The sequence below is a fragment of the Delphinus delphis genome, chromosome 20, assembly GCF_949987515.2.
Source record: "Delphinus delphis chromosome 20, mDelDel1.2, whole genome shotgun sequence".
Taxonomy (NCBI): domain Eukaryota; kingdom Metazoa; phylum Chordata; class Mammalia; order Artiodactyla; family Delphinidae; genus Delphinus; species Delphinus delphis.
The window spans coordinates 6,499,537-6,527,167 of NC_082702.1; the positions used below are offsets into that span (position 1 = coordinate 6,499,537).

Consider the following 27,631-nt stretch of genomic DNA (forward strand, 5'->3'; position numbering starts at 1 on the left):
TATCTTAAAGTTTTATTTTTTGATAAACTAATTTCCTAACTTATTTTTTAAGATGCTTCTATCCTTCCTGATGCTCAGTCATTGTATCATTTTGTCCTCTCCTTATCCATGAAAGATGAAGGCATTTGGTCTTATTTTACAGAGTCGGGAGAACTGAGGCTCCAGGTGGGAAGTTCTCAGGGCTAATCAGAGTAGGACCAGAGCGCCTTCTTCTGATTATGTACAAGTTGGATGAGAGCTTTTGATTAGGATGAAACAAATGTTTTCCTCTACCCAGAACCAAGGGAATGTTCCACTGTGACCAAGGACCACCAGGATTTCTGTTCCCAGAAAGGAGTATTTATTATCTGTATCAGTAGGGCTGCTGTTGGTTTCAAGTAACAGAAAACCTGACTCCAAATGGCTTCAACAATAAGGATATTTATTATGTTGCTCACACAAGTTCCGGAGGTTGGCAGCATAATAGTTAAGGTATTAATTCAGCTGCCATAACAGAGACACAAATAAACAACAGTTGCTTCAATGAGCTAGAAATTGAAATCTCTCTCTTCACAGCGTGGATGTAAGTATTCCAGCCCTAGTATGGGGACACAGTCACTTTCCACATAGTTCACCACCACAAATGCTGTGGCAGGTTGCAAAAATGGCCCCAGTTCTGCACACTTTCCTGTATCTATGCTCCTTTGCAATGTCACTTTGCAGATTTTCCCTTTGAGAGGTGGAATCTATTTCCCCACCCCTTGAAAATAGTCACGTTGTGCAAAGTGTCAAGTGTAGGTCTTACGCTTCCCCTGTTGCTCTTGGAACCCTCCCCAGCCACCATGTGAAAAAGCCCCAGTCAGCCTGCAGGACGATGAGAACTACATGGCTTGATCAATCCCATCATCCTAGCTGAATGTTAGCTGAGGTCAACAACCTAGTTGAGGTCAACAACCCCTCCCAGAAACAGAGTCACTTAGCTGACCCATAACTGACCACAAATGCCTGAGGAAGCCCAGCCAAAACAGAAAACTGCTCAGCTGAGCCCAGCCCAAGTTGATGACCCAAAGAAATCATGAAAGGTTATTATTTTAAGCCTCTAAGTTTGGAGATGTTTGTTACACTGCAAAGCTAACTGATACATCTGCATTCTAGACAATGGAAAGGGGGAAATGAAGGAATGGAGAGCAGGCATCTTCCATTAAGGGCACTTCAAGGAAATTACACTGATTACTTTCACTCACATACTACTGGCCAGAAAGTAGTCACATGGCCATATCTAGTTGCAAGGGACACTGGGAAATGTAGTCTTTTTTCCTTGGCTAACCACGTAAATAGTTTAAAACAAGTAGGAGTCTTACTATAAAGGAAGGATAGGATGGATACTGGGGGAAAACTAGATGTTTATAATTAAAAGATTTAGATAAGAGATTGCCGGGAAGACTTCCTGAAAGAAGAGGCAGGATTTGGCAGAGTCTTGGAAGTCAGCCTAGGGAAGGGGCTGCAAACTAAGCAGAAGGATTTCCAGCTTGTACGTGAAGGTTTCCATCATACCCTGGGGGCTTCACCTTGGGGACAGGCTGACTGAAAAACCCCTCCTCACCAAATGCTCTGGCCAAGGCAAAAGGCAAAGACTGGAAAAACTTTTCTTGGCAATCTCTGCCAATGAAGAGGAAAGGGTTGAGGCAGTTGTTGAAACAGCCCAGGGAGAAGGTAGCCCAGAGGATGAGCAGCGTCTTAGAGTCAGGTTCGTTCTGCGGTTGCTACAATTGGACCAAGAGCTCCATGTTAAACAGGAACCAGGAAATGAAAAAGGCGCTCACCAACACCAACAGCAACTTCTTTGGCTGGCTGGCATGGACCCAGCCCTCCTGCTGGAACTTGGCGCAGATGAGGTGGGCACAGGTACTGATGATCACCAAGGGCACCAAGAAACCCAGCAGGAAGTGAATGATGGTCACAGTCATTTTCCTCTTCAAAACCACTCACTTCCTATCCTGGGAGCTAGATTCTCCTTCCCCTTATTCTCTATGTCAATATTGAAGCAGCAGTAGACACATCCTTTCTGTTCTTCAGTGGTCTGGAAAATCAAGTATGGAGAGCAAGTGACAGCAGCCAGCCAGCCAGTTTGCTTGCTGCGCAGTGCAGTGGTTTCAGGACCATCCGGGGTAGAGGAAAGAGATGCAACGGTCCAGAGAGATGAGAACCAAGAGGCAGATGCTGGTAAAGAAGCTGAGGACCAAGAAGACCATGTAAAGTTTGCAGGCCACATCGTTGAGGAGCCACTGGCCAGTTGCTACACTCTATATGGTGATAAGCAGGGACAGTAAGACAGTGAAGTCAGCAAGGGCCAGGTTGAAGAACCAGATGGTAGTAAAAGTTCGCGGCATTCGGAGAACAGTCATCCAGAGCGCCAGCCCATTCGCCACTACACCAACCACAAAGGACACAGACATGATAACTGTGGTCAGCTGGTGGAGGGAGGCACTCCATCTCCTGAGGATGGCATTTGGGAGCAGAGGTAGAATTCATCTTTCTAGAAGAGGAAGGACCACATATCAGAGCTACAAGTTACCTTTCACTGCTATTCAGAGCCCATGGCCCCCTCTGAGACCCCTTCATTCATTTTTCCATTCAATATATTTTTATTGAATGCTTATTATGTCACTCTGATACTGCTCTAGGTACTGGAACTGAGTCATGTAACAAAACAGGCCCTCATAGGACTTGCACCCTAATGGGGGATGTCAGATGGGAAACACAGTGCATATAATAAATAAATCCATGATGTACAACTTTAGAAGATTACAAGTGCTGTGGGAGAAAAGTAATACAAAATAAAAAAGAGTGGCCTTTGACTTTTGATTATGTCAGAGTAGCTTTGTGAGACAGTCTGGCAGATTAAAAAAGTTATAAAATCTATACGAAACTTTAAAAATCAATCCACTGTTTGAAGACGTTGGAGAGTGATCAAAATCAAGCATAAACTGGAAGAGAGTCTACCCTTGATAGGGTAACTGCATGAGGTCACCGTTGTGAGTTTGCATCTTTTGGGTGTGAGCATTTTGCAATTGCTGCATCCTCATTGGCTTCAGGTGTGAGAGGAGAGAGTTATTGAGCTGGTACATCAGCCAGAAAAATAGTGAGAAGGGAGGGAATTGTGGAAGGAAGGGAGCCGCAGGGAGAGGGCTCCAAAATCTGCATATGAAATCTGTCCACATCCGTGACCGACTAAATTATTTATATTCAGGGGAGATCCCAGGATGCCTGGTGAAAAAGCAACAGCTGGAATTTGAAAGAACTAAGCAAAGATTTCAGTTGTTGCCCACCACAGAGATTAGAGTTTGGAGTTTGAGTCCAGCCAACTTAATTGCCTGCTGGGACAAGAATCACTCTTCAGAGGAACAAAACACAATGCAAAGTCTCTACGATATATCATGCATAATGCCAGTATCCAATTAAACACCACTACAGGGACCACCTGGTGGTCCAATGGTTAAAAATCCACCTTCCAATGCAGGGGATGCAGATTCGATCCCTGGTCGGGGGACTAAGATCACACATCCTGCAGGACAACTAAGCCTGCGTCCTGCAACTACTGAGCCCACGCACTCTGGAGCCTGTGCACCACAACTAGAGAGAAGCCACAATGAAGACCCAAAGCAGCCAAATAAATAAATAAATAAATATTAAAAACCACTACATGTGTGAAGTAACAGGAAAGCATGAGCCATATTCAATAAAGAAAGGAGTCAATAGAAAACAAATCTGACAGAGTTCCTTGGTGGCCTAGTGGTTAGAGTTCCAGGCTTTCACTGCCATAACCTGGGTTCAATCTCTGGTCAGGGAACTGAGATCCCACAAGCCATGCAGCATGGCAAAAAAGAAAGAAAGGAGGGAAGGAAGGAAGGAAGGAAGGAAGGAAGAAAGAAAGAAAGAAAAGAAAGAAAAAGAAGGAAAGAAAGAAAACAAATCTGAGATAACATGGATATTGCAATATGCAAAGACATTAAAGCACCTAATACAAATATTCAAAGACTTAAAGGAAAAGATATGCATAATTAATAACCAGTTGGGGAAACGTAGGAAAGAGAAACTGGGAAAAAAAAAGAGAGTCAAATGGAAATTCTAGAACTGAAAACTATAACAATTGAAATGAAAATTTTACTGACTGGACTTCACAAAAGATTGGAAATGACAGGACTTGCCTGGTGGTCCAGTGGTTAAGACTCTGCGCTCTCAATGCAAGGGGTTCAATCCTGGTCTGGGAACTAAGATCCAGCATGCCACATGGTGTGGCCAAAAAAAGAAAAAAAATTGGAAATGACATCAGTGAACTAGAAGATAGATTGATAGAAATTATCCAACCTGAAGGACAGAGAGAAAAAATATTAAAGAAAAGTAAATAGAACCTCAGACACCTGTAAAATAGTATCAGTCAGTCTGCCCTACAAATAAGTGGAGTTTCAGAAGGAGAACAAAAGAGAATGGGACGGAAACATATTTGCAGAAATGATGGCTGACAATTTACTAAATTTGCTGGAAGACATTAACTTACAGATCCAAGAATTTCAATAAACTCCAAGCAAAATAAATAAAAGAAAATCACTCCCAGGCACACCATAATCAAACTGTTGAAATCCAAAAACAGACAACCTTGAAAGCAGCCAGAGAAATATGACACATTACATGCAGAAGAACAATGCTGTGACATTTGAGCAAAGATTTGAAGGAGGTGAAGGAGAAAGTCATATGAATATCTGGAGGAAGAGTATTGCAGATAGCAGTAATAGCTGTGCAAAGACCCTAAGGTAGGCCCATGCCTACTATGTCCAAGGAACAGTGAGAAGGTCAGTGAGCAATGGGGAGAGGGGTTGGAGGTGAGATGAGACAGGGGGTGGGGTCCATTCATGCAGCATCTTGTGGGCCACAGTGAGGACTCCCCCAGATTTTACTCTGAATGAGGTAAGAGCCACAAGAGACTCTTGACAAGAGGAGGGACAGGTTCTCACTTAGATTTTAACAATCACAGCAGCTTCTGGGTTGAAACTAGGCTGAAGGGGGCTGGGATGGAAGCAGGAGGCCAGTTGAGGAGGCTTCTGCAAAAATCCAGGTGAACAATGATGGTGACTGGGATCATGGTAATAGATATCGGAGGAGGTAGTAAGAAACAGATCCTGGATGCATCTTGAAGGCAGAGCTGACCAGATTTGCTAACGGGCTGGATGTGCAGAGTGAGAGGAATAGCAGAGTAAGGGGTGACCACAGATGGTTGAACAGCTGGAAGTTGGAGCTCCATCAACTGATGGGGAAGACAGTGGCGGGGAGGACAGGTTTGGGGTAAGACCAGGAGTTGAGTGTTGGACACGTTGAGTTTGAGTTTGCCTGTTAGACATCTAAATAGGCAGTTAGATATTGGCAGTGAGATTACTGGAGAGATTTTCCAGCTAGAGACATGTGGGCATCGTTAGAATTTAAATGTTATTTACAGCCTTGAGCCTGAGTGTGAGCACCAAGGGTTAGTGTAAAGAGAGAAGAGACATCTAGTGTTGGAGAAAGCATGTGAGCTTAGACATGGGACAGTCACAGGTTGAAATTCTAGTTGAGATGCTGGCTGTGTGATCTTGGGCAAAGAAATTTCCTTCTCTGAGCCTCAGTTTGCTCACCTGAGATAGGGGTGTAGAATCCTTGAACACCTCTCTCTCTTCCCCCACCTCCAATTCATCACAAAGCCTAGTTGATTTTGCCTCCAAAAATCCTCTTGTGTTTGTGCACTTCTTCCTGTCTCCTCAGCCCCTCCGTCCAAGCGCCCAGCATCTCCCACCTACTACTCATCTTCCTGCTCCTATACTTTCACTCCCACAAGACATTTGTCACACTGAAGCCAGAATGATCCTTCAAAAGTCCAACTGAAAAACTGTTGTGGGTCCTCATCGCTCTTGGGATAAAGACCAGTGTCTTTGACACAGATTCTGAGGCATGTATGGTGGGGCCCCCGCCACCCGCTCCAGAATTCTCTCTCACTCACTACATTGCAGCTTCCCTGCTCTTGTTTCCCTTACTGAAACTCACCGTGTTCCTTTCCACCTCCGAGCCCTTGTACATACTGTTCCTTCTGTCTGGAACATCCTTCCTTTCCCTCTACTTTTTAAAAGTTTACTCTTTCTTTAGCTCTCAGCAAAAATTTCCCTCCCTCCCCCAAAGCCTTCCCTGACCACCTTGACTGAAGCAGACTCTCTTGCAGAAGCTTCTCATCTATTAAGAGAGAGCGATCAGTAGCAATTAGACCCGAGTTTGTTGGATTATCTGATTCTCATCTGTCTCCTCCACTAGACTCTGAGCTCCATAGAGGTGAATCAAGCCCCTAGCACATAGCAAGCACTCAATAAATAACTGACAAATGATTGGCTAATATGCATTAAGCCCATAGTGTATGTCACACACTCTAAGCACTGGGGGTGCAGCAGTGATGAAAATAGTCAACTAGCTCTTCCTTGGTGGAGCAGACGTGAGAGGCATGAGAAAGTTCTTCACCCGGAGGAAGTGTTCCAGAACCTTAACCTCTTTTGCCACATCCTCCTCTTCATACACCCCTGCTGCATGTCAACTGTCCTTGCTCTCAAACCCCCATCCTCTGCGCTCCCTGAGGCCCTTCCCTCCAAATCCCAGTCCCGTGTCACCGTTTGCTGTGTCCGAGGGCAGGGGTCAGGCTGAGAGAGCTCTGTCTGTCTCCTCTGTCTGTCCTGGGAAGTCACCAGCCTTGAGCCCATGTTAGAGTCAGGGGGCATATGGCCAGAATATGGCCAATGAGTTTGGAGCAGATAAGGTCCAGGAAGGAGTCTTGAGCAAGAGCCTTGGTGGCCCCAGAGATCAATATCAGAGCCCATGAAGGGTTATTAGATGTGGGTTCTGATAGACCCTGGGGGCTGGGAGCTTGGGGGGGGGGCTAAGGAAGAGAGGGGCTCCAGAGATATCATTTTGCTGTACTGTTCCAATTCCCCTCATCTGTCCTTTCTAGTATCCTAGCCCCCTGCCCCACCTCAGGAAGAGAACTCAGCCTACTCCTCCCTACGTTAGGGAGCTCCAACTGTCCTTTTCTTAGGAACTGATGGTGGATGTAATAGTGAGTAAGGTTTTTCCTTTTTATAAGCCAACATAAAAAATATGTGTCCTCGCCGCTAATTCTCCCAATGCATGTATGTATGTGTGTGGGGTTGGTGGCCCATAGAAACCCAAGCTCTAAGGTGTGAGTAGTTCCCCAGATGCCCAGGGTCAGTAGGGATTGTAGCAAAGCCCAGCCCAACCTTCAGAACTGCGCATAGAATCATGACAGAAGACATGGTTGTTGTGTTAAGCCTCTAAGTTTTGGGGTGGTTTGTTTGGCGGCAATGGCTGACTGATACACAGGGGAAACAGCCTCTTTGGTTCAACCTTCACCGACTATGTGTCAAACACCTGCTGTGTGCCAGACACTGGGCTGCATGTTCGGGAGAACAGGGTAAACACACATAAACTTGGTCCCTGCCTTCAGGAAACACTGAGTACTGAGAGAGACAGACATGAAACAAATACACTGACAACAAATGTGTTTATTTACAAACGGGGCTAAGTGTTCTGAAAAACACTTGCTGAGTATTGCAACAAAGGAAATGGTGTCATGGCTGGAGGTTTGCTGAGGAAGCGACACTCAGGATGAGATCTGAAGGCTGACAGGTGTTTTCAATAGGCAAAGAGGGAGGGAGCAATGTTCCAGAGGGTGGAAATGGCATCTGCAAAGGCCCTGGTGATCATACCCACTTTTCTATCGCTGTCAGAGATGACACAGCTTTTTCTCCTTCTTACCTTGCTGAGATTTCTTTTACCAGCAGTTTGGGACAGCTGAAATTTCCTAAACCAAGCATCAAAATTGCCTCATTTGAAAGTAAGAGAAAACAGCAGACCTATAAGGCTCAAAACACCAATATGGGAAAGAAATATATGAAAGGGATTCCCAGCAAATAGAATACGAAGCATGAGATGTTTTCATCTATGCAGAAGTCAAGAAGCCAGCTTTGGGAGGGTCCAATAGTCTAAAAAATCAATTGCGTTGAGGTTAAATTTACATATAATAAAATTTCCCATTCTCAGCATACATCCATTTGGTTTCTTCTAAATGTATACATCCATGGACCAGCACTATAATTAAGGTCCAGAGCAATTTTATTCCCCAAAGTTCTCTCTGGCCCCAAGTGGCCACTAATCTGTTTTCTGATATCATAGATTAGTTTCCCTTTTTCTAGGTTTCATGTAAATGAAATCAGACAATATGTACTCCTTTTAGGGTTTCCAGATTTAGCAAATGAAAATACAGGATGTCTAGTTACATTTGAATTTCAGGTAAACAAAAATAATTTATTTAACGATTTCATGGGGGACTTCCCTGGTGGTCCAGTGGTTAAGACTCTGTGCTCCCAATGCAGGGAGCCCAGGTTCAATCCCTGGTCAGGGATCTAGATCCCTTATGCTGCAACTAAGACCTGGCACAGCCAAATAAATAAATATTTTTAAAAAAAGACTTCATGGGACATACTTATGCTTAAAAAATGTTGTTTATTTGAAATTCAAATTTAGCTGGACATCTTGTATTTTATCTGGCAATGCTTATATCTTTAGTTTTATTGATCTTTTCTATTGTTTTCTTTGTTTCTATTTCATTTATTTCTGCTCTGATCTTTATGGTTTCTTTCCTTCTGCTAACTTTGGGTTTTGTTTATTCTTCTTTCTCTAGTTCCTTTAGGTATAAGTTTAGATTGTTTATTTGAGATTTTTCTTGTTTCTTGAGGTAGGCTTGTATAGCTATAAACTTCCCTCTTAGAACTGCTTTTGCTGCATCCCATAGGTTTTGGATCGTCGTGTTTTCATTGTCATTTGTCTCTGGGTATTTTTTGATTTCCTCTTTGATTTCTTCAGTGATCTCTTGGTTATTTAGTAATGTATTGTTTAGCCTCCATGTGTTTGTGTTTTTTACGTTTTTTCCCCTGTAATTCATTTCTAATCTCATAGTGTTATGGTCAGAAAAGATGCTTGATATGATTTAAATTTACTGAGGCTTGATTTGTGACCCAAGATGTCATCTATCCTGGAGAATGTTCCGTGCGCACTTGAGAAGAAAGTGTAACATGCTGGTTTTGGATGGAATGTCCTATAAATATTAGTTAAATCTATCTGGTCTATTGTGTCATTTAAAGCTTCTGTTTCCTTGTTTATTTTCATTTTGGATGATCTGTCCATTGGTGTAAGTGAGGTGTTAAAGTCCCCCACTATTATTGTGTTACTGTCCATTTCCTCTTTTAGAGCTGTTAGCAGTTGCCTTATGTATTGAGGTGCTCCTATGTTGGGTGCATATATATTTATAATTGTTATATCTTCTTCTTGGATTGATCCCTTGATCATTATGTAGTGTCCTTCCTTGTCTCTTGTAACAGTCTTTATTTTAAAGTCTATTTTATCTGATATGAGTATTGCTACTCCAGCTTTCTTTTGATTTCCATTTGCATGGAGTATCTTTTTCCATCCCCTCACTTTCAGTCTGTATGTGTCCCTAGGTCTGAAGTGGGTCTCTTGTAGACAGCATATATATGGGTCTTCTTTTTGTATCCATTCAGCAAGCCTGTGTCTTTTAGTTGGAGCATTTAATCCATTCACGTTTAAGGTAATTATCGATATGCATGTTCCTATGACCATTTTCTTAATTGTTTTGGGTTTGTTTTTGTAGGTCCTTTTCTTCTCTTGTGTTTCCCACTTAGAGAAGTTCCTTTAGCGTTTGTTGTAGAGCTGGTTTGGTGGTGCTGAATTCTCTTAGCTTTTGCTTGTCTGTAAAGGTTTTGATTTCTCCATCGAATCTGAATGAGATCCTTGCCGGGTAGAGTAACCTTGGTTGTAGGTTCTTCCCTTTCATCACTTTAAGTATATCATGCCACTCCCTTCTGGCTTGTAGAGTTTCTGCTGAGAAATCAGCTGTTAACCTTATGGCAGTTCCCTTGTATGTTATTTGTCGTTTTTCCCTTGCTGCTTTCAATAATTTTTCTTTGTCTTTAATTTTTGCCAGTTTGATTACTATGTGTCTCAGCATGTTTCTCCTTGTGTTTATCCTGTATGGGACTCACTGTGCTTCCTGGACTTGGGTGGCTATTTCCTTTCCCATGTTAGGGAAGTTTTCAACTATAATCTCTTCACATATTTTCTCTGGTCCTTTCTCTCTCTCTTGTCCTTCTGGGACCCCTATAATGCGAACGTTGTTGCGTTTAATATTGTCCCAGAGGTCTCTTAGGCTGTCTTCATTTCTTTTCATTCTTTATTCGATTCCACAGAAGTGAATTCCACCATTCTGTCTTCCGGGTCACTTATCTGTTCTTCTGCCTCAGTTATTCTGCTATTGATTCCTTCTAGTGTATTTTTCATTTCAGTTATTATATTGTTCATCTCTGTTTGTTCTTTAATTCTTCTAGGTCTTTGTTAAACATTTCTTGCATCTTCTCGACCTTTGCCTCCATTCTTTTTCCAAGGTCCTGGATCATCTTCACTATCATTATTCTGAATTCTTTTTCTGGAAAGTTGCCTATCTCCACTTCATTTAGTTGTTTTTCTGGGGTTTTATCTTGTTCCTTCATCTGGTACAAAGCCCTCTTCCTTTTCATCTTGTCTATATTTCTGTGAATGTGGTTTTGTTCCACAGACTGCAGGACTGTAGTTCTTGCTTCTGCTGTCTGCCCTCTCAATGCTTATATCTTTATGGCTGGTTTCTTTCACTCAGTACAATCACTCAGTACAATGTTTTTGAGATTCATCCATGTTGTGTGTATCAGGAGGTGCTTCATTTTTCAATTCTGAGTAGTACTTCACTGTATGGACGTACCACAGTATAGTTACCCATCCTCCTGTTAGTGGATGTTTGAATTCTTTTCAGTTTGGGGCTTTCAATGGACTGAATGTTTGTGTCCCCAAAAAATTCTTATGTTGAAATCCTAACCTCCAATATGATGGTATTAGGAAGTGAGAAGGTCATGAAGATGGCGCCCTCATGAATGGGATTAGTGCCATTATAATAGAGAATCCAGAGAGCCCCCTGGGCCCTTTCACCATGTGAGGACACAGGGAGAAGATGGCAGTCCATGAACCAAGAGGAGGTTCTCACCAGACACTGAATCTGCCGGTTCCTTGATCTTAGACTCCCCAGACTCAGGAATTGTGAAAAGTAAAATTCTATGGTTTATAAGCCCCCAGTCCATGGTATTGTGTTATAGCAAACCAAACAGACTAAGCTCTGAATTCAGCTCTGAATATCCAAGCTCAATATTTAACATCTTTCTTTCCCCAAAGACGATGCTGGTGCCCTTGGACTTGCGGTCACAACAGACACATGTCATGGAGGACCTGAGGAATTGCAAAGACAGTTTGTGGGAGGTGCACATATGACTGTGCTCCTAATCAGCCTGTCACTCACTTCTGGCAGGCAGAGCCCTCAGTCCTGTGTCCCCTCTCCCCTCTCTCTGTGCTTCCCAGGGCTGTCATGACAATGAAATTAATTAATACATGCAAAGTGCTAGAACAGTGTCTGGCACACAGTAGGTGCTCAAAACTTGTCAGCTGTCATGATTAACAGGAGTGTTTATTCCGCAGAATGTTTCACCTTCTGCATTTCACAGACTCTAAGACATACCATTTTTATAAGTGCCCCAAAGAAAGAAAAGACGCAGCCTACAAAATACAAACACAATGCTCCTTACCATTCAGAATATTATTTTATTTTATTTTATTTTATTTTTATTCTATTTATTTATTTATTTTGGCTGCATTGGGTCTTTGTTGCTGCACGCAAGCGGGGGCTACTCTTCATTGCGGTGCACAGGTTTCTCACTGGGGTGGCTTCTTTTTGTTGTGGAGCATGGGCTCTAGGCGCCCGAGCTTCAGTAGTTGTGGTGCTCAGGCTCAGTAGTTGTGGCTCATGGGCTCTAGAGCACAGGCTCAGTAGTTGTGGTGCATGGGCTTAGTTGCACTGCAGCATGTGGGATCTTCCCAGACCAGGGATCCACCCTGTGTTCCCTGAGTTGGCAGGCAGATTCTTAACCACTGCACCACCAGGGAAGTCCTGGAATGTTACTTTATATTTGTTGAAAGATCTCTTCTAGATGAATTTTGTTCGTGCATGTAAAGGAAAATGTAAGAGAAATGAAGTGTCTGTAAAATTTCTTCCTGATTGACTGCTTTTTTTATTGTTTAAAAAGTTTCAGACACATATAAAAGTAGTCAAAATAGTGTAATGACCCTCGCACGTGCCCGTCACTCAACCTCAGCCGTCTTGTTCCATCTGTATTCCTGTCCATTCTCCTTAAACCAGGTTATTTGGAAGCAAATTCCAGATACATCATCTTATTGCAAAAATTTCAACTTATGTCTCTCAAAGAAAGAGCTCCTTTAAAAATGTATAATAACATTGTCACGCCTAAAAAATAAGAATAACTCCTTAACACATACAAAATAAGTTGTCAGTGTTCACATTTCCAATTGTCTCCTAAATATTATGACATTTTTTGAGAGGACTCAACTCTTCTGGATCACTCAGAATCATTAATATCCATATATTATATAAAACACCATCCAGGCTTCCCTGGTGGCGCAGTGGTTGAGAGTTCGCCTGCCGATGCAGGGGACACGGGTTCGTGCCCCGGTCCGGGAGGATCCCACATGCCGCGGAGCGGCTGGGCCCGTGAGCCATGGCCGCTGAGCCTGCGCTTCCGGAGCCTGTGCTCCGCAACGGGAGAGGCCACAACAGTGAGAGGCCCGCGTACCGAAAAAAAAAAAATAAAACACCATCCTCTGTGCCACCTAGATCAGCGGTGGGCAAACTTTTTCGTGTAAAGTGGCAGAGAGTAAATATTTTTGGCTTTGTGGGCCACTTGAATTTTGTCAAAAGTACTCAACCCTGCCTTGTGGGAAGCATTTCCACAGATAACAGGTGAATGGCTGGGCGTGGCTGTGTGCTGGTAAAACTTTATTAGTGGACACTGAATTTTCAGTTTCATATGATTTTCATGTGTCATGAACATTATTCCTTTGATTTTGTGCGATCATATGAACATGTAAAAACCATGCTTAGCACATGAGCTGTACAAAAACAGGCAGTGGGCCACGGTTTGCCAACCTCAACCCCGGTCTAGATTTGGTGAGGCAGTGTTTCTTTAAAGGTGACAGGCGAAAACTAAAAACCACTGCTACTGGGTTCTTGAGGCAGCTTTGCAATTACACACAGTGGCCTGCTACTGATTTCTATTTCCAGGGCATTTCCAAGCACGACTTATTCACCCCTGCTCCCCCCCACCCCATGCACACCCAGTTGGTTCCCAGGGGCTCAGAGTGCCCTGCAGTGATCTGCAGGATTTTCTTCGAGGCTTCAGACACTCCTGCAGGAGTCCGTGCCTTGCCAGAAGCAATCAAACAGTGCCAGTCATTGGAAGATGCCTCCCTGTTTCGGATCAAGATGTGAGACAGTGTGATTCTTAGAATAGATCAAATGCGATATACCTTTTTGATGTTCTCCTTTATCAAAGCCAGTGCCTTTTTCCAAAGAGAACGCCAACACCGCGGGCAGCTGGTAAGATGATAATTGTTCTCACCAGGCTACTCGCTGCCTGAATTTGGGGACTGCTTCTTGTAACGGTGAAATCCTAAATAATATATTCAAGTAGGTGGCTTTGTTTTGCATAACTGATTTCTAGAAGCAAGTATTTCTCCCGCTGCTGTAGATGCTTCAACCTTTTAAAAATCATAGTATCCCATGCAGTGATTGTGACATTCTCACCCAATTCCATCTCAGCACAAATTTAAGTTATTCTCTCCATCCCCACCCCGACACCACGACCACCACCGTGTGTTCTTTGTTTTTGTTTTTGTTTTCCTTGGCCGTGCTGCAGGGCTTATAGGATCTTAGTTCCCCGGCCAGGGGTCGAACCCAGGCCCTCAGCAGTGAAAGCACGGAGTCCTAACCACTGGACCGCCAGGGAATTCCTGAACAAACATTTTTTTCCCACCACGTGTTTTGCTGTTATAAATAGTGCTGCAAATAACATCTTTGGGGATAAATCTTTTTTCCATGTTTAGGATTATTTCTTTGGATTCCCAGAAGTGGCCCCCAAAGAAGAAAAGATCTTGGCTTTTTTTTTCCAGAAGGATGTGAGGATGTACAACAGGGCAGGCCTCACCCACCACCTCTGGGTCTTCTAGTTTAAACATTTCCCCTGGTTATTGACTTACTGGAATTTTTTGATTTCTTGTGTGACGCGCTATCTTCTTGAAATGGTTGGTTACTCACTATATTTCCTGTTTTGGGAACTGTCTTTTCATGCGTTTTGCCCACTTGCCTTCAGGAATCCAACTGTTGTGTTCCCTCTTCTGTCACTTTATATGATAAGATTATTAACATTATTTCTGTCACATAAGGTACAATTTTTTTCAAGTCTATTTCTTCTCTTTTAATTTTAGTGTGAGTTGTTTTTTATACACAGAGGTTTTAAATTTAAGGTTGTCAAATCTGTATCTTTCATACGAGACAAAAAGGAAAAAAAATCTACTTTAAGTATTTTTAAAATGAAGGCATTGTTTGCATACAGTGCAATCCACACTTTTAGATGCAGTTCTAGGGTTTTCACAAACGCATACATTGTGTAACCACCACCCCAACCGAGACAGAGAATGGTTCCATCGCCCCCAAAATCCCTTGCACCCTTTTTATACTTTAAGTATTTTAAAATCCAAGAAAGCTGAAAGGATTGACATGATGAATAGGCAATTCTTTTCTCCTAACCATTCTATGCTGTTAAATATTGAACCCAAATATTGAAGGTCTCTAGCAGATGGTGTAACAACTATTGCTCTTATTGACACCATCACACAGGCCAACATAAGCATAATGGGAATACCAGAGGAGAAGAGAGACAGAGGAATAGAAAAATGTTTTCCGAATAAATAATGGCTGAAAACCTCCCAAATTTATTACACCAACCTACATATCTAGGAGACTCAATGAATTCAAATAGGATCAATGTGAAGAGACCCACAATCAGATACATACTAGTAAAAACGCTGAAACTTAAAGAAAAGGAGAAAATCTTAAAAGCAGAAAGAGAAAACTGACTTTACACATACAAAGAAACCCAATAAAATTAATAGCTGATTTTTCATCAGAAATGTTGGAGGCCAGAGTCAGTGGTGTAACATATTCAAAGTGCTCAAAGAATAAAACTATCAACCAGGAATCCTATACCCAGCAAAGCTATCTCTCAAAAGTGAAGGCAAGGGCTTCCCTGGTGGCGCAGTGGTTGGGAGTCCGCCTGCCGATGCAGGGGACACGGGTTCGTGCCGCGGTCCGGGAGGATCCCACATGCCGCGGAGCGGCTGGGCCCGTGAGCCATGGCCGCTGAGCCTGCGCGTCCGGAGCCTGTGCTCCGCAACGGGAGAGGCCACAACAGTGAGAGGCCCGCGTACCGCAAAAAAAAAAAAAAAAGAAGAATGAAGAACAGAGGGCTAGCACAGGAAAAACCTGAGGAAGCCAGGAAGGAGTCACGTTCATGGAGAACCACTGACAACAGAAAAGTAACTTAAAACAAAATAAGCCGGGGCTTCCCTGGTGGCGCAGTGGTTGAGAGTCCGCCTGCCGATGCAGGGGACACGGGTTCGTGCCCCGGTCCGGGAAGATCCTGGGCCCGTGAGCCATGGCTGCTGAGCCTGCGCGTCAGGAGCCTGTGCTCCGCAACGGGAGAGGCCCGCGTACCGCAAAAAAAATAAATAAATAAATAAACCATCCCATGCTTTGCACACTTCTCTCAACTGACCCTAAAATGGAAGGATACATTGACCTCATATATTCCGGTAGAGAACGAGTAACCTGAATCTAATCATCATAAGGAAACATCAGGCAAACTCAAGTGAAGCACTTCTATTTTTTTTAAAGGGAGAGAGTTGTTCTTCCAAATTGTCAATCTCATAAATACAGAAATGTTCCAGATTCAAGGAGACGCGACAACTAAAGGCTGGATCCTGGGGATGGGGAAAGTGTTAGGAAGGACAGCATTTGGGTCAATGGACAAAATTGGCAAATCACCAGTAGATTAGACAAGTATTATGTAAATGTTATATTTACTGAGGTTGATTACAGGTGGTTAGGTAAGAGAACATCTCTATTCTTAAGAAATACACGCTGAAGTATTTAAAGGTAAAGGGCGATGATGTGTAGAACTAACCCTTACATGCTTTAGAAAATATATGTATCTTGAGAAATGAAAACCAGCTGGAATTAAAACTCTGCCCCACCATCCATCTATGGACACAGATAAAGCCAACCGTAAAGTTAACAGGAAACATCCCCGCCCCCGGGGATATGCTGCAGCTGTAGTGTTCTAATAACTCCCTTTATGGGTGACTAGGGCTATTTTACTCACTGAGAAGCTTAGTTCTCAAAAATCACAGGCTTTTGGAAACTTTCTTATTTGAAATTATATCCATAAGAATTCAACAGGGAATTCCCTGGCGGTCCAGGGGTTAGGACTGGGCGCTTTCACTGCCATGGCCTGGGTTCAATCCCTGGTTGGGGAACTAAGATCCTGCAAGCCAGTGCCACGCGGCAAAAAAATAAATAAATAAACATCCTACTCTTGCCTGTAAGATGTAAGTCACTTTGACACAGACAAGAAGCCTCCATTTCCAGCCCTGATACAGAGATTTAGATAGAGTTTCTAGATACAACATGCCACATTTGTCTTAACTTTGTAGTTTCCAAGGAAACAGGACCCTGAGACCACTTTGCAGTCCAGACCTGATGTTGACTCATTTATACAAATCCCTGCTTTGCTCTCAAGCTATTAAAACACAGCTTCACTTAAATTTCATTCGAATTCCTCTCCTCCCCCAAATTCTATAGCTCGATCCAGCTCCTTTTTGGGGACGTGGTCTCTTTCATTGCAATGAGTCAATAAACCTGACTTTGGTTTGTCCCTGGTGATTGCGTTAGGATGGAGTGGTGGGTGATGAGTGGATGGATGGATGGTTGAATGGGTAGATAGATAGATAGAGTGAAAATAGAGGAAAACTTCATTTAAAATGAATTCAGAAAGCCCAGAAGAGAGAGCTGTCATGCATATACCACACACTGCAGCCTGCATAACCAGAAGGAAGAAGGGAGATAAAAATTATTTTAACAAGGTCTGCTCATATAGAATTCTTTGTACAAAATTCTCTTGGTCTTAACTTCTTATGCATGATGATAAGAATGTTACTTTTTTCCTTCTGGGACAGGAGAGTACATTTTTTCACATGAGAATTTCACTTCCTGGTTTTAAGAAAAGGGAGGAGGATTCCTCCTTGCCCCAGCAAGATCCACTAACCACTGCTTGCAGTCAACAAGAAACCACCACGGGGGCTTCCCTGGAAGTCCAGTGGTTAAGACTCTGTGCTTTCAATGGAGGGGACGTGGGTTCGATCCTGACTGGGAGACCAAGATCCCACATGCCCTGCGGCAGAGCCAAAAAAAGAAAAGAAAGAAACCACCACAATCTCAAAGTCTTGTTCTTCTCCAATAAACTTTTATTCAAAACAACCCTCCCCAATTCCCTCCTGAAACCTAATAAAAGCTGACCTGCTGTCCACCTCTTCGGACTTGCCTGTGGTTCACCGCAGCTTTCTCTGCTCGAACTGTAATTCTTCTGCTATTCCTGAATAAACTCATTTTGCTGGTAAAATAACTTGCCACTTTATTTTTTCAGGTTGACAATAGATTGAGGATGATAAAGCTAAAGCAATGGGGTGAACTGTTAACAGTAAATAAATCTGGGTAAAGGGCATATACAAAATATTATTTTTATTTGTGCAAGTTATTTGTAAGTTTGAAATTATTTCCAAATAAAAAGTTTTGGTTCTTTTAAAAGGGGCTGAATTGGTTTGGACTAGTTTTTAGCAAATCTTTTGCAGGCCAAGGAAGAATTTTTTTTAAAGTAATTTATTTATTTTATTTTTGGCTGCGTTGGGTCTTTGTTGCTGCACGCGGGCTTTCTCTAGTTGCGGCGAGCGAGGTCTGCTCTTCGTTGAGGTGCATGGGCTTCTCATTGCAATGGCTTCTCTTGTTGCAGAGCACGGGCTCTAGGCGCACAGGCGTCCTGGCGTGCGGGCTTTCAGTAGTTGTGGCTTGCGGGCTCTAGAGCGCAGGCTCAGTAGTTGTGGCACACGGGCTTAATTGTCTGCGGCATGTGGGATCTTCCTGGACCAGGGCTCAAACCTGTGTCCCCTGAGTTGGCAGGCGGACTCTTAACCACTGCGCCACCAGGGAATCCCCCAAAGGGAGAATTTTTATGTTGTGTTTTATATTGTAATTCAGTACATACTCAAGAACTCAAATTATGAGAACTATTTCTTTCCACTTTCTCTTCATTCTGATATTTTCTATGATTTCACTTTTTTAAAAATGGTTATGATACACCCGTGGATTTCACCCATATTTTGAAACACTCTCGTAGTAAGATCTGAGCACCCATTACACTCTAAGCCTAATGGAATGTTAGACTCCGCCGATTCATGTTTTCTCTCCGTTGACTCGGGACCGGACTACATTTCCCAAAGTACCTCGGGGTGAGACCAGGCGGGTGGGGAGCCAGGGTCTGAGCTCTGATTGGAGACTGGGTGTGGTCCTCCAACTTGCAGGGAAATGTGGGCGATCCTCACGTGGAGGAGAGGGCGGGGCTTGAGAGAGGATCTGCATGAAGCCCACGATGGCTGCTGGGAAATGTTGTTCTGGGCAGGAGGTAGAGGGCCTGCCGCTCAGCCTCCTGGGATTCGTAGTCCTGGCAGGCCGGTGGAGCCCTAGTTCTTTATCTTCCCGCTGGGTCATTTCAGGCTTTGCGCCCTTCCTCCATCACTTCCCTGGGATCCCTTAACTCACCGAACCCGACCAACTGCCGAGGCCTTCTCCGGTCCGCGGCTCGGAGCTCTCAAACGGCAGGTGCTCCACAGAGAGCCAAAGGAGGTGGCATTGGCAAACGCCCTTGAGAGGCCTGGGAGGGCTTCTTGGAGAAGGCAGCAGGGTTCCCATATGCAGACCGGAATCAGCCCAGAAAGCAGCGTACAGGCGAGCTGATCTGATGCGTTAACACTCCTTGCAAATGCCCTCTACTCCCCACCCCGGACGTCTCTGTGTCCACAACTCTTTCTCCCTGGGCTAGTATGACAGATACTGACCAAACAGTGGCACCTAGAGTGATGGAAGTCTTGATGAGGAAAGCCCCCGACCCAGTGGGAGCCCAGGTGAGTCACCCGACTGAGGCCTGGGGGACGCCAGGGAGGAAGAGAAGCAGTTAGAAATCCAGTTCATCTCAGGGTTCCCAACATGGCCCCACACAGGCATCTTCCTTCATTCAAAGAACTCCCACATGCCAGGGATGCTGGGGACGCAGAGCTGGTCATACCCAGCCCTGCCCCACAAGGGTGCCCAGTCTGGCTGATCAGGGTTAGCTAGGTCATGAGAGGAGTCGGGGTTCGGGAGCACCAAAGGCAGCAACTTACCCTGCTGTGGGAGCTAGGGGGTAGGCAGGTTGTTCAGGGTGACACATTAGCCAATTCTTGGACTTTTGCATATGCAAAGACAGTGTCTGGAGAGAGCAAGCAGAGGTGAAGGTGAGGTTAAAATAGCCGAGTAAGCATCAGAGCTGACGTTACAAAGGCCCCTCTGTGTCTGGCACTATTCTAGGAGGCAGATGATATCACCCCCATTATACAGATAGGGACACTGAGGAACAGCAAAGTCATGTCTCCCTCAGGTTGCACAGGTTAAGTGGCTGAGGTAGGATTAGAACCTGGGCCATCTGGCTCCAGAATCTAGGCAGGTAACCATTGAACTGCCCCCAACCACTCACTTCCCAGAATTTCAGGTCTGTGAGGGTGGACCTCTCCCAAGCAATAGCAGACATTCATCAATGTCTGCCTAATCTGCCCTTTGATTTTCTGTAAGACATCCTGCTACCCCACTGCAACCCCGGAAACAAGCTTAGAGGGGGGATGAATTTTGAGCAAAGTCTTCAGTCCCCTGATCGAAGCCTTCCTGACCAGAGGCCACCCCCCTTCTTCTGTACCTCCTATGGGGCCTGTGGGGCTGAGAAATGACTCCTAAAGGGAGTGGGTGGCTTGTGCTCCCCCCTTCTGGAGATGACGGAGTGGCTCATTCCTCCCACTGGAAGATCCAATGGTGACACTTTAGGTGGGTGGTACCATGGCTGACGAAGGGGAAGGGACAGAGATGTAAGGACAGACAGGGTCACACTCCGATTCCTGGGCTCTGTGAGGCTATCAGGGTCCCGACCCTGATGCCAGTATGTGGGGAGACACTGGGTGTTTCCAAAAGAGCTCTTCCTCCAAAGAGTGCTGTCCACAGTGCTGAGCCCAAGATGGGTCTGGGTGTCCTCACTGCCTCATGGGATTAATGGTGAGGAAGAAAATGTCGTGTGTGGCTTATGCTCCACCATTTCCCAAATGCTCACTTTCCTGGGCTCATGTGAACATCCCAAGAGCCATACAGGTAGGGATAATGTGCCCATGTTCAGAAGAGGAAACTGAGCCTCAGAGGGAGGGAGGGACTGGCTCATGGCCTCACAGGCAGGGAGTGGAGGACGGATCAGTTGGGAGGGAGCCTAAGCTTCCAGGCTAGGTAGGTCCTCATGCTTGTGTCTAAACACATGCTCTGGAGTTGGGGGAAGGGGAAGGGAGTAGTCAGGACCATAATGTCATGACTTTACATGACATGAGGGTACCATCTGGTGAAACAAGTTTGAGACACACTAAAAAAAATTAAATGAGGGTCTTTCCTGCAGGACTTGTCAGAGCCTTTAGCTCCTTTGTGCCTCCCAGATCTCTTTGATCAGGACCAAGGCCAAGGCCTGGGACGATGACTGACAGGCCCTGGGTCCCAAAGGCCTTGAGTGGGGCACGACGGGGGTGGAGGCGTCAGCAGCGTGTGCACTCGTGTAGTCCAAACATGTGTGTGCAGTAGCGGATGCCCGTGTGTACATATGTACGTGTTGTCCATCACTCTGATCTGGGGATCAAACAATACCTGTAAAAGGGGGATGGGACCTTGCCCTTCCTGCCTTGCCCCGCAGAGAGATAAAGGCCAAAAGTGCCTCCACTGCCTGCTCAAGTCAGATTCCACAAGGCTTTATTGGCGCCGGACCTAGCCTGGTGCCCACCGCTTCCAGGAAAGACAGGCAAGGAAGGGGTCCCGGCCCCGCAGGAGACCCCCAGGGATCGGCCACAAAGGGCGGATGGTGGGATGGAGTGGAGAGGCGGGGGACCGGGCCCGCTTAAAAGGGGAACTCGCAAACATAGTAGAGGCGCCGCTCGCAGTCATGGTCCCACCAGGAGCCGTCGTCCGAGGCCTGCGCCACGCAGTTCTCGAGCGCGCCGCCGTTAGGCTGGTTGGGGCTGAGCGGGTGCGGCGTGGCGCTGGGCCGGGCGCCGGGCTCGGGGCTGGGGGAGCGGTGCCAGGCGAAGAAGGACACGCGCTGGCCGTTCTCGAAGAGGTAGAGGCCCTCGGCGCGCCGGTCGTGCACACCCAGCCACACGGGCCAGTTGTAGGGGGCAAGCGCCGTGCGCAGATAGCGAGTAAGCACTTCCATCTGCTGACGATCCGCCGGCTGCGCCAGGCTTCCGCCCCGCGCCACGCACCGCGCCTGCGCCGCTGCCTGAGCCTCGAAGTCGCGCGAGAGCAGGAAGCACTTGTGGCCTAGACGCACCCCCTTCAGGCAGCCTGCGGGCGGGGCGGAGCGGAGGTGGGATTAGTGTCTCAAGGGCGGAGCGGAGGCGGGCTCAGAACCGCCAGGGGCTGGGCGATGGCGTCAGGGCCGCCAGGGGCGGGGCCAGACTGTTGGGGCGGGACTGTAGGGGGCGTGGTGCGGCCAGAGTAGTTTCGGCTCCACAGCACTGTGGGGAGCGTTCCTCCCCGCAAGCCCGTCTGCTCCCCGCATTCACCCTCCCCATCAACCAACACACCCCAAATCTGCAAGAACCCCCTCGCCCCTGACACCCAGGGTCCTCACGTCTCCTCAGACTTTTCCGGACCCCTTTTGCCACCAGTCCCCCATCTGACCCGGATCGTCCCTCTTTCCCCGCCCCGCACGGTGCGACTCACCCTCCAAGCGGCCATGCTCGCGTTCGGAGCGGCTCTGCGCCTCCTTCAGGGCTTGCAAGGCGTCGCGGGTGTCACCCGCCACCTCCCGCAGCTGCCGCAGCCCCCGGCTCAGCTCGGCCACGCGGGTGTCCAACGCGTGCAGACGGACGTGCACCTGGTGCAGGCCTGCGTCCAGGCCGGCCAGGCGACCCACTGCGTATGGACAGGGCGCACGCTGGACCGTGACCCTGGGGGCGGAGCCAGGGGACCAGAGGACCTGGGGGGACCGGGACCTAGGGCTTCTGGGGCGGAGTTGGGGTGGGGGTGGGGGTACTCAGGACTCCTGGAAGGTAGGGGCCGGTGGCTCCGGGCTCTTGGGAGGCAAGGCCGGGGATCCGGAGCTCCTGGGGGTATAGGGGCTCCGAGCTGGGCAGTGGGCAACTGAAAGACCCCGGGGCAGTGATAGGACGGTTCGTTTTTGTGAAAATGACCACGGAGGCCTGGGGGCAGGGCGGAGCTAATGATTACTCACGGACATAAGTGAAGGTGTCTTCAGAGGTGGGAGAGGGGCTGGGGCTGAAGTAGGGAGTTGTGGTTGGTTCCTCCTCGCCTTCCTCCCCCTGACCGTCCTTCTCAGTCGCCCAGGCCCTTTTGCCTCCAGGGTTTCCCTCAGGATTTTCGTCCCCCCTCCTAGCAGGCAGTCCCAGGGCTTCCCGTAAATGCTGAGGCAGGGGAGGGATGGTCAGGGCCAGCCTGGCAGCTGCATTCTGACCCCCCAGACACTCCAGCCACCCCTTTCCAGCTGTAAGCTGGCTCTCTGCCCCGAGCCCCTACTCTGAACCCGTCACCCTCATCCTCTGAGCCTAACCCATCCCTCCCGTTGCCCATTTCCCTGACCCTCAAATACGCCCCTCCCAAGCCCACAGTCACCCAGCCGGGTCCCCTTCCCTGACCCTCAAATACGCCCCTCCCAAGCCCACAGTCACCCAGCCGGGTCCCCCCACTAGAGTCCCAGCACTCCCCTAACTCACCTTCAGCATCAGGGCCTCCCTCTCCCGCTCCTCCTCCTGGGGGCTAGCGCATCCCCCCTCCCGCTCCCTCTGGGCTCCCCAAACTCCATGACTGAAGCCCAGGAGCTGGGGTACCACCAGAGCCCCGAGGAGCCAGGCTGCCTGCATCAGGCTGGGCTCGGAGCACCAAAGGCTGCAGAAGGATGTCTCTGAGGAGAGGGATGTTTCTGGGGACTGGAGTGTGTGCAGACCACCAGCCCCCTGGTCCGTTTCTCTCTGGTCCCTCTCCTCCCAACTCCCAGCTCCTGTCTCGTCCGTGGTCCGTTGGTCTCCGCTCCTCTGTGTGTGTCTCTCCCCGCCTCTCCTGGCTCCCCCGAGGCCCTGCCTCTGTGGCCGGAAACCTCCAACGTTCCAAAGCTTGGATCCCGCCTGCCTTGGGTCTCCGCACACACCCTCCTCTTCCCACTTTCCAGAGCTTGCTTCCGTCCTGTCCTGCTCTTTCCTTCTGCCACAGCCAAAGTTCCAGAAGGTCAGGAAGAGGATGGAGCCGGCTCCCCAAGGGATCCTGGGGCACAGCCTCTGCCCAGGAACCTCCTCAGGGAGTTGTCGGGGCTGGGCCCTGCTCCCCTCTCTTCCCCCTGGCCAGCGCTCAGGGCAGGGGAGACCTCAAGGTCTTGCTGAGGTTGTTATTATCCTGTGGCCACCGTGGCCCACACACCCTGCGGGAGGAGGCTTTCCCACCATTCGCAAGCTCTAGACCGCCTCCTGTCCCCAGATCTCCCGCCCTGCCCTCCAAGCCCTTGCCCCAGATGCAAATGAGTGTCTGTGCCTGTCTGTGGGGACACATGCGAAGAGCACGCGTGTGGCTGTGTGTGCAGCCCTAGAAGGTGGGGCTGTTGGATCCATCTGCCTTGCTTTCCTGGAAACCTCCTGCAGGCCGGGTCCTGGGTGGGGCGACGCTGGGGATTCCAGCTGTTCACAGCCCAGCAGACAGACCCACAGGGTGATGGGCTGGGGCAGAGGGGCGGGGAGAGGCTGGGTGGGTGGGGTCAGGAAAGCTTTTTCCGGGAGGTGGAGTAGACAGATGCCAGCTGGGTGCACAGAGAGCTCTGAGCATTCAGCAAGGTACCTCATCTCCCGCCTGGACCACTGCAGTCGCCTCTTCCTGCCTCTCCCCCTCCTTCCTCCCAAGCCCCTCCAATCCACACAGCTTGCCGCAGCCAGAGCAATGCTTCCAAACCACCATAAATCAGATCACATCACTCCCCACTCCCCTGCTCCCCCCAGCTTCCCATCATATGTGGGAGGGAAGCCAAGCCCTGTCCTCTGCACAGGCCTGGCCTGCCCAGCAGTGGGGGCTGGGAAGGATGGGTCCCTTGCACCTCCGCAAGCTCATCACCCCCATTCCCCTCGCGCCCTAACTCCCCCCATCCCACCCCCACCCTCCACAAGCTCCAGCCACACTGGCCTCTTCGCTACTTCCTGAATGCTAAGCTCCTTCCCACTTCAGAGCTTTTGCGCTAGCCTTTTCCTCCTTCTAGAAGACTCTTCCCCCAGCTCCTTCTCATCATTGAGGTCTCAGCTCAGGGAGGCCTTCCCCACGTTAGTTTATTCAAACACCTCATTTCATCTTTTCGGTTGAATCAAGACTGGCGTTGCCTTGTTTGTTTGTTTACTTGTTCAGTGTCTGTCTCCCGCCAATGCAGGCAGGCGGCTGTGTGCATTGCTGTATCCCCAGAGGTAGAACAGGGCCAGCTCCGCACGTAGTAGGTACTCAATCATTTGAGAGAGGACGGAAGTAGTCTTTCCTGCGGGGTAACAGCTCAGCCAGAAGACCGAACACTGGATGGTTGTGTTTAGGTGGCAACTCGAGTTCCCCGTGGCACTGGGGGTAGGGGTGGCAGCCGGGGTAGAGGTGGGGAAGGCAGTGGAAGAGAGGCTGCAGAGGTAAAGGAAGCAGGAGGGCAGGCCGTGCCCACTCTATGCCAGGCCCGTGCGTCATGTAGGGTTTTCCCAGCCTCAGCCCGGCTGGTTGTGCAAGAGAACATGGGAGCTCACGGGCCAGGATCGCAGGGCCCACCCTTCAAGGGAGAAAACCGAGGCTCGGAGAGGGGCCGGCTCAGCCTGCTGGAGGTGCCCAGCGTGGCGGCAGCTAGCCAAAGCTTCTGGCTCTAAGCAAAAGCAGGGCATCTGCCCTCAGCTGCCGGGAGCCCTAGGAGGGGCCTTGGAAGTCAATGCATCCAGCCTTCCATTTTCCGAGAAAGCAGAGGGCAGTGTGACCTTGGGCAGGCTGCCCACCACCTCAGAGCCTGAGCCTGTCTCAGGCGCCCATGAAGGGCCTGGGGACCCCTCACTGAGAGAGAATACACAGGCCGGAAAGGCCTTGTAGGCCGTGGAAGGGTACACAGCCCCTCTCACAGGTGGTGCCAAGACGGGCAGCTGTTCTCTCCCCAGGCTCAGCTGCTCACCACCTGGGCCGGTGGATGTGCGTCCGGAACCGGGCCTCCTGGGGCTGGGCCAGCACCTGCTCCAGCTCATACCCTGGTACCCGCGAGCCTGCAGCTGGAGGCGCACCCACAGGCTGCTTAGAACTGCCCTCTGCAGGTGCCTGTGCTCGGCTGGTGGCCCTGGTCGAGCCGGGAGAAGGGTAGGAGCCCGGGCTGCGGCGATGCTCTCACCGCTGCCCTACGGGATCTGCCCCATCTCTGCGGGTGTGTCCCATGCACCAAGGAGCTGAGCTGCTGAGATGCCTGGGGGTATCCGTGTGAGGAAGGAGGACAGGCAGCTATGGAGTGCCCAGTCCTGGACCACAGCAGTCTCAAGACTCTGAGTCAGGCTCCCTGTCTCTGACCCACCACCTCTTTCTGACTGGGTGACCTTGGGCAAGTTACTTAACCTCTCTGGGCCTTGGTTTCCCCCTCTGGTAAATGGGGATGGCACAAGTCTGCAGCCCAGAGGACTGGTGTGAGGAGCTGAAGAGTAAATCCAGAACGGAGCCTGGCGCACAGGGAGTGTTCGGGAAATGTCAGCAATAATCCTCACGGAGGGGAGCGAAGGCGCAGGGTCGCGCCTCTACACGGGCGTGTGCACACCTGCGTGACGGAGGCCAGGTGGGTGAGTATGATGGAGATGCAAGCACACATCTCCCTCCAGTTCTGTGTCTGTTTCAGGGTTCCGTGTGAGCTGGAGTTCTGAGCAAGCACAGCCGGCTGCGTGCCCGCGTGTGGGGGGTGGGTAGATGCGTGTGCTCTGCCGTGTGCATGCTCCGGCACTCGGGTGTGATATGTACATGATGTAGCTGGGTGTGTTCATGGTAATGTACACCCAGAGCCCTGCATGCCCTGGAGAGAATGTACATGTGGAGATATCTGCAGGGGCAGGGCCAGCTAGCGACTCTCTGCACCTGTGCCTCGGAGGAAGGTGTGTGTGTGTGTGTGTGTGTGTGTGTGTGTGTGTTTGGGGGGATATGACAGGAATCTGTAGCTCTCACCATCCAATTTGGGCGGGGTAGAGTCTAGCAACAAATATTTAATTGCACCCTACTGTGTGTAGAGGTGGTGGGGGCGATCTGGGAAGGGGCGGTCCTGGGGGTGCGAGGAGAGGTACCCTTGGGGGGCGGGTCCCCATCGTCGGGGTACAGGGGCAAGCAGGGGTGGAGTCAGGGTTGGGGATCCAGGCGGCTGAGAGGAGCGGTGGGGGAGGGGGCGGAGCCGGCGGTGGCGGGGGGATGGGCGAGGTTTGGGGGCGCGGGGAGGGGCGATGTCTCCTCCGCCGGCTCGCGGAGGGAGGGGAGAGGGCGGAGGGAGGGGAAGGAGGGAGAGAGGGAGGGAGAGAGGGAGAGACAGGGTGAGGGAGAGACAGCGAGAGCGAGAGAGCGAGAAGCGAGGCAGAGGAGGCGCGGAGCTGGCGGCGGCGGCGGCGGCGGCGGCGGCGGCGGCGGCGGCCGGAGGAAGAGGAGGAGGAAGAGCAGGCGGAGACGCGGCGCCCGGAGCCGGCCGGACCGAGCCGGGGGCGGGCTAGCTAAGAGGGGCGCGGCGGCCGCGGCGGAAGGGGGGGCGCTCTGCGGATGGCCAGGCCCGGCCCGCGGGGGGGGTGAGGTCCTCGGACCCCCGCCCGCCCCCCCGACCCCCGCCCGCCGCCTCCCCGGGCCCGCTCGCCCTCCGGGGCGGTGGGGCATGGCCTGAGGGTCCCCCGTCTCCGGGGGGGTGGGGGGTGGGGGGAGGGGGGAGGGGCCGCGGGCGCCGCCGACCGGGACTCAGCAGCCCCGCCAGGCAGGTAAGGGGGCCGAAAACCGGGGGTCTGGGGGAACGGCGGGCCCGGGGCCGCGGGAGGGGGCGGGGGCGCCCCGGACGTCCTTGGCTGAAAGCCGGGCTCCCGGCCCGGGTGTGCGGTGGGGCGGGCGGGGGGTGAGGAGGGGAGCGTGGCCCCGGGCGACGTCAAATTAGGTTACGCCCCGGTCCCCCGT

At 49.3% G+C, this 27,631-nt stretch overlaps 3 protein-coding genes across 7 annotated transcripts in view; 1 reads left to right on the forward strand and 2 right to left on the reverse strand.

The window, feature by feature from the left end:
• Window positions 1-1,527: 1,527 nt before the first annotated feature.
• GPR32 (G protein-coupled receptor 32) lies at window positions 1,528-6,084 on the reverse strand. Its single transcript, XM_060000626.1, is given in 5 exon segments — window positions 1,528-1,563; window positions 1,566-1,963; window positions 1,966-2,099; window positions 2,101-2,450; window positions 6,052-6,084. Coding segments are annotated over 5 exon segments (951 nt in total).
• A 15,115-nt stretch (window positions 6,085-21,199) lies between these two features.
• On the reverse strand, window positions 21,200-23,508 carry CLEC11A (C-type lectin domain containing 11A). Its single transcript, XM_059999779.1, has 4 exons — window positions 23,188-23,508; window positions 22,689-22,878; window positions 22,178-22,369; window positions 21,200-21,796 (listed from the first exon to the last, which is right to left on the reverse strand). Exons 1-4 carry the CDS (start codon window positions 23,332-23,334, stop codon window positions 21,351-21,353), a joined length of 975 nt encoding a protein of 324 aa, XP_059855762.1. The 5' UTR covers window positions 23,335-23,508; the 3' UTR covers window positions 21,200-21,350.
• Window positions 23,509-27,095: 3,587 nt separating this feature from the next.
• SHANK1 (SH3 and multiple ankyrin repeat domains 1) overlaps window positions 27,096-27,631 on the forward strand; it is a 47,373-nt gene continuing 46,837 nt past the window's right edge. For all 5 annotated transcript variants that reach the window (XR_009517574.1, XM_059999701.1, XM_059999702.1 and 2 more), the window contains exon 1: window positions 27,096-27,441. The gene's annotated coding sequence lies outside the window, so the exon portion shown is untranslated. The remainder of the gene's footprint in view (window positions 27,442-27,631) is intronic.

Bases quoted from the DNA above. Each gene is read 5' to 3' on its own strand.
- CLEC11A (XM_059999779.1), bottom strand. From the start codon at position 23,334: ATGCAGGCAGCCTGGCTCCTCGGGGCTCTGGTGGTACCCCAGCTCCTG. The intron at 22,370-22,688 runs GTGAGTAATCAT...GTCCATACGCAG, and splicing joins AGACACCTTCACTTATGTCC to TGGGTCGCCTGGCCGGCCTG. The intron at 21,797-22,177 runs GTGAGTCGCACC...CCCCGCCCGCAG, and splicing joins CGAGCATGGCCGCTTGGAGG to GCTGCCTGAAGGGGGTGCGT.